Source organism: Scatophagus argus, chromosome 16 (assembly GCF_020382885.2).
Source record: "Scatophagus argus isolate fScaArg1 chromosome 16, fScaArg1.pri, whole genome shotgun sequence".
NCBI classification, from domain to species: domain Eukaryota; kingdom Metazoa; phylum Chordata; class Actinopteri; family Scatophagidae; genus Scatophagus; species Scatophagus argus.
The window spans coordinates 4,118,672-4,124,671 of NC_058508.1; the positions used below are offsets into that span (position 1 = coordinate 4,118,672).

The 6,000-nt window shown below is 40.6% G+C and overlaps 1 protein-coding gene across 5 annotated transcripts in view; it reads left to right on the top strand.

Annotated features, from left to right (window-relative positions):
• hdac5 (histone deacetylase 5) overlaps nucleotides 1-4,591 on the top strand; it is a 47,153-nt gene extending 42,562 nt beyond the window's left edge. For all 5 annotated transcript variants that reach the window (XM_046414211.1, XM_046414210.1, XM_046414213.1 and 2 more), the window contains 6 exons: nucleotides 1,019-1,116; nucleotides 1,568-1,686; nucleotides 1,795-1,928; nucleotides 2,707-2,788; nucleotides 2,892-3,069; nucleotides 3,720-4,591. In XM_046414211.1, coding sequence (XP_046270167.1) covers nucleotides 1,019-1,116; nucleotides 1,568-1,686; nucleotides 1,795-1,928; nucleotides 2,707-2,788; nucleotides 2,892-3,069; nucleotides 3,720-3,759 — 651 coding nt within the window. In that variant the 3' untranslated portion in view covers nucleotides 3,760-4,591. The remainder of the gene's footprint in view (nucleotides 1-1,018; nucleotides 1,117-1,567; nucleotides 1,687-1,794; nucleotides 1,929-2,706; nucleotides 2,789-2,891; nucleotides 3,070-3,719) is intronic.
• Nucleotides 4,592-6,000: the final 1,409 nt, after the last annotated feature.

Below are 6,000 nucleotides of genomic sequence, written 5' to 3' on the forward strand. Positions count from 1 at the left end.
AACTGCCTCTTTTCTCACCAAGTGAGAAACAAAACAAACCTTGGATTTATAAATAGAAAATTCTTTCCGTTTAAAAATTTAAGTGCCACATAAACGATGAATGTGCAATCATTCCTGTTTCTCATTAACAGGATAACAATTACTTTTGCTTAACTAACTAACTCCATATTTTGCTTAAAGGCCCACTGCTTCTGTGATAGCAAAGCAAATATGCATAAGTACATATAAAAAGGGGTAACAGCTTACACTTACTACTTTTCTCAGAGATAGAGCTTGTTTCTGTCATGTTAGGTAGTTCTCATCACACTGATGTTCAAGTATTAATTTTTCTGATTTAAGAAGGAGGTGAAATGCCATGATTGACATCTGAGAGCTGCTCATGATTTGGTCAGGCGGGTGTATGGGTTCCCATGGCTCTGTGCCCGATTACTTCTTAGAGCTGTAGCTCTAAACGACATCACCAGCACAAAATGGCAGCCCTTGTATCTGGGACATTTTGTTTGTTTGTCTACAATGATGCCTTTTAGTTTCTGCATAGCAGTAGATGTTCTTCCTGGCCTTCATTTTTGTATCTTTATATGTGATAATGGTCTGACCTATGAGGCTACTGTACTATGGCTAGATGCACACAAGAAGAAGTTACAAAAAGATCAGTACCATCAAAATGTTGGCCCCATTGCACTAATAACACAAATATTAGATCTAATTTAAAACTTTATTTCCTCAAAAAGTGGAGTGGAGTGGTTAAAAGTGTCTGCTCTGTGATAGCATAAGAAATAGAAACAGGGATAGCTTGTCTTGTGTGGGCTTTTGATTGCCTACTCAGCCAGTCATTTATGAATCCAGTTATTTTACAGGTTTTAAGTGCACCTTTTTACATGCATTTGCTTCCATTAGCTGGAGGGGGGATTAAGAGGAAAATCATTTTAAATTAGTGTGATTGTGTGGCAGAGACAGAAGCCATCAATTATACTAAAATGCTTAAAAAGTAAAAACTAAACTCTCTCTCCCTCCATAGGTGGGATCAGGTGCAGGTGTTGGTTTTAATGTGAACATAGCATGGACTGGAGGAGTAGAGCCACCTATGGGTGATGTGGAGTACCTCACAGCCTTCAGGTAAACATAATTGGACCCTTATCTTTTAAATGTGTTTTTATAAATGTCTACTGAGGACACTGAAGAGATGCAAGAATAATGTGACTAAACACTGGTTATCTCCTGGTGGGGAAGACTGAAGTGCACACCCTGCTGCTTGAGTTGAAAATGTTGCATATAGGGTTTGCTCTTTTAATCTTAAAGAGACTCCGCTTTAAGAATGTACAAGAGAAAACAAAATAAGAAGGTCTTTAGCTGCAGTGACGCTCTGAGATCAGTTTGAATCTGAATGGTCACGCTCCCTGAGATGGTCAGTGTGTGACTCCACAGCAGACAAATTCCTACTAATAAAGTGAGGTGAAAAGCTGCTTCATGTTCAGCATGAACGAGCCTGATGGAAACAACGTGCTTTGAAATGTCCACTCTGTGTGTGTGTGTGTATGTGTTTTTGTGTGTGTGTGTGTGTGTGTAGGACTGTGGTGATGCCCATCGCTCAGCAGTTCAGTCCGGACGTAGTTCTGGTGTCTGCAGGCTTTGACGCTGTGGAGGGCCATCAGTCTCCTCTGGGTGGATACAATGTCTCTGCCAAATGTGAGTACAAGACTGGTTACCATGGTGACCAGACAGAGACCAGTTTTTGAACATGATCGCTGGATTGTTTTAATGAGTGTTTTTTTGACTAAGTGTGTGTTCTGGCAGGTTTCGGGCAGCTGACGCAGCTGCTGATGGGTCTAGCGGGTGGGCGCGTTGTTATGGCGCTGGAGGGCGGTCATGACCTCACCGCCATCTGTGACGCATCCGAGGCCTGTGTCTCTGCCCTTCTGGGAGATCCGGTGAGAGAGACAGTCCGAATGTCAGCGATAATTATTCATATTTTCATTTCTAACATGAAGTATGCTGTAGAGAGGTGCTGGCCATGAACAGGTTCTGGAGAGCAGAGTTACATGCTGGTACTGTTTTTTAGTGGATCACAGTAGTGACAGCATCCCAGAATTATGTCATCACACCGAGGCAGCCATGTTCAGCACCATGATGATGGTATAGAGGCAGAAACTAAAACCTTCCCATTGACTACATCGGGTTTCGTGCTTAGGGTCTTGGACCCCTTGATGGCAAAAATATGAGCTTCTTTAGAAAAAATTTCACTTCATCACTACCAAGTGTTGCTTGTCTTCTTAAGCAACACTTCTTTGGTCTTCTAAAAGCTTATTATGTCCAGTAGTCATTATTCAAATAGTACAACATTTATTCACAAATATGAATACAGAAAAATATCAATGTGGTACATCCTCTTATATTGCCATTGAATCAGAATCTGCATCAGAATATAAGGTTACTTTATTGATCCCTGTGGAAACTGGGGGAAATACCTGGTTGTTTCTGATGAGTTTGTATGACATCTTATGGACGCTGAATAAACTACCAAGCCCATTAGATAGATAGATAGATACTTCAGTCATCTCCAAGGGGAATTTCATATTAACCAGTCAACCTCTAGTTATTATGGTCTTCACAGATAAGAACTGTTTTTTTGATATATTTTGACTTCTTTTATGTAAAATCCAGAAGTTGATTTCACGCACTTCTGATAACACTCTCTGTGTCTTTCAGTGTGACTCTGTGTTTCAGTGGCCTCAGGAGAAGCCATGTCCCAAAGCTTGGGCCTCACTAGAGAGAGTAATAGAGATCCAGAGTAAGAAACACAGACACACACACACTAAATATATCCAGTGATGAAGAGAAGCCACAATATGTCTTGATTCTTAGTCCACATGTATATCTCTCTTTCTTTTAAGGTAAACACTGGTCTTGTCTCCAGAGTTTGTCTCAGACAAGTGGCCACTCGCTATTGGATAGCCCCCTGGGGGCTCAGGGGCAATCAGAAGATGAGGCAGAAACAGTCAGCGCCATGGCCTCCCTTAGTGTTGATGTTGAACAGCAGACCTCCGTTCTTAACAACACGGAAACCAGCAGGTCAGCAGTGCGATCTGACACCTTTACACCCTAATAAGAGGACTGAGAGCTAGCAGTACACACAGTACACAACTACAAACCCAAACATGCCAGTCAGCCCACAAGTAGCATCCAAGATGCTGATATTAGTGGTTGTTACACTGTCAGCAGGATTGATGGTATTCAGCCATAACAACAGTTAGCTTGTTTATTACGTTGTGCCACTGAATACAATTAAAAGGAAGCAAGGACACATAGTAACTAGCACAAATACCTATATAGCCTGATGCTTTTCAGTTTTATCCAGCTGGTGTGACAGCAGTATAAATTGCAAACCCCCTGGATCTCACCATTTAAATGTCTCTAAAGATTTGGTTCAATAATGTTAAAATTTTTAAACACACAAATATACATAGCACTTAGCAGTTGGCTTTAGAGCAGCTCAATCAACTGTTTTTCTTCTGTGAATACAACATTGTCATCTGCATACAGTTCTATAACATGTAACTAACATACACCCATCACTCAAAAGCTAATTGTAGTAATGATTCCCTGTAACTGTGAACAGTACACAATCACAAGGTAATGTGAAATGATAATGTAACAAGGAGCAATATATTAAACATTATGAGGCTTTTTTTTTTACCGTAATGATTTGCTTTTAAATGCAGGTCTATAGAGGAGCCAATGGAAGAAGAGCCTGTATTGTAGGAGGAGCAAAACAGGAACCACACAAAAACTCCACATTCACCTCCTTCTGGCACCTCCTCTTCCTCTTCCCTTTCCTTCTCCTCCGCAGAGTGTGTGTAGGTAAACACACACATACACAGTGGAATTGTGTCGTTGTAGAATACTTCAATTGTCTGAGGAGAACGGCAGGGTGATGTTTTTGAAAAAGCATCTCTTTTCTATTGGTTCATCGGCCCAAAGAGGAGCAGACGCCTTGTTAGCATCTCTGTGGAAACCAGGGGAAGAGAGGGTCAGCAAGGAGACACATCTTGTGACCTGTATACTTCACCACCTGTACACAGCACCACTGAATTTTCCTTTTCCACCGCCAAGTCACTCTTTTGTCCTTTTGTTTTGCCCCTACTGCTCTGTTTCCACCACGGGATGATGACCATGGAAGAGCTAGACAATTTAAATGTCGTTAAATAGTCAGACAGCAAGCAGACGACTTGTCTTCTTGTCTGTCTGCGAACTTGGAGTTGGCTTGCAGGAGGAGGAGTAACCTGTTTTAAAATGAGCAGAGGAGGAGGAGGAACTAGGTGCCTTTTTTTTTACAAAACAAACCGTCAGAAACCACAAAACACTACCACCGCAGAACCTCAGCAAACCAACCAGCCAATCAGGACTGAAGAAACACACTAATGTACACACACACACTGCTGTTGTTTCAGTCGGTCAGTTCATTTTTGAGTTTTTGTTTCTTCATCTGAATGCCTTAATTTGTTCTTATCTCACTATTTAGCTACCTTGAGAGAGATGGCAAGAGAGAGAGAATCAGAGTTGATATAAATATATATTCAGAAATGTATTTAAACTGCTAAAAATTGTATTTTCTTTGAAATCTTACATCATTCATACCAGGTATTCCCAACAGACTGAAGACTCTAAAGCCATCATTACACACTGCATGTCTCCAGCAAAAATCTCCATTGAATATTAATAACATAATATTCAATCAGACTTTTATGGGGTTTGGTGAGTGTCTCAGGATCAGGCCTGTTTTAGCAGTATTCATTGTTCAAAGTATGTACTTCACTTCAGACCACCGCTCCTCCCTCTCTTTCTCTCTCTCTCTCTGTCTCACACTCACTCATTTTGGTTAGGAGTCATGTGACCTGAGCCCCGTCACTTCTTCTGTAAAAGGGATTGTGGGACTGTGGCACGTTTTTGAAACACCACAACGACCACCACGTCCCTCTTCTTCTTTTGTTTTTGTTTTTTTTTTTGTTTGTTTTTTTGTTTTTTTATTTGTAATATTTTCTGTTTGGTGTAAATACTGTCTCCTGTCCTGTTGCCCACAGTTACGTCACAGCAGACACAGTGTGGTCACTTTTCTATATCTGTACATACATATATGTATAAAAACACAAAATACTTTCTCTTTTTGTATAAAAAAAAGAAAGAAATATTATTCTATATAAATATATATATACTGTATATGTAAACAGTGTTTTATCCAATCAGATTGGACTTATGAATATATTCTATTTGGAGATTTGATGTTTTCAAGGATGGCTGTTTGGCAGGAAGTAAGCACATGGTCTGATGTCATCAGACTGCCAGCTGTTCGTTTGTTTACAGATGTTGAGGGTGGCTGGATGTTGTTATAATAGTAGTTGTTGTTGTTGGAGGTGAACAGCGAGCTCCATTTCCTCTGGCAGGACCAGGCAGGCGGTGCTGCCCTCCACAGACAAACAGCAGCAACTACAGATATTAAGGTCAAAGGTCATGACTGGGTCAATAGGTTGGTCCACTGATGATGTATTTTTGTAGTCCATCAGGGAGTTTGCTAGTCCCTCCATTGCATATGTTATTCATCAACTGTGATACTACATATCACAGCTGGATTGCCAGCTCCTGTAACATTTCAGTCACTGACCAGCTCCAAAAGTTTGTTACAGCAACAATGTTTCAAATACAAACTCACCAGATGGGCTCGGTCTTAGTGTTACCTAGTTAAATTTGCAAGGTATTTTCATGTTCACCAGGCATTTACAATAAGCTGGCAAAGTAACATTAAGTTGTATTGTTCATCTGGCAAATTGCTAAATGTGCTGTATTTGTACTTAATTGTAATCAGAGGAGCACTTCAATGCAAGATGAGAAAAAGTGAAAAGTGCCTCCACCTCTCAAAACTGCTGTACCACCCACTTTGCACATTGTGCAGTTATGATTTTGACATCAGCCACCAAGGAGATTGAAGTGATGATGTAGATAAACCTG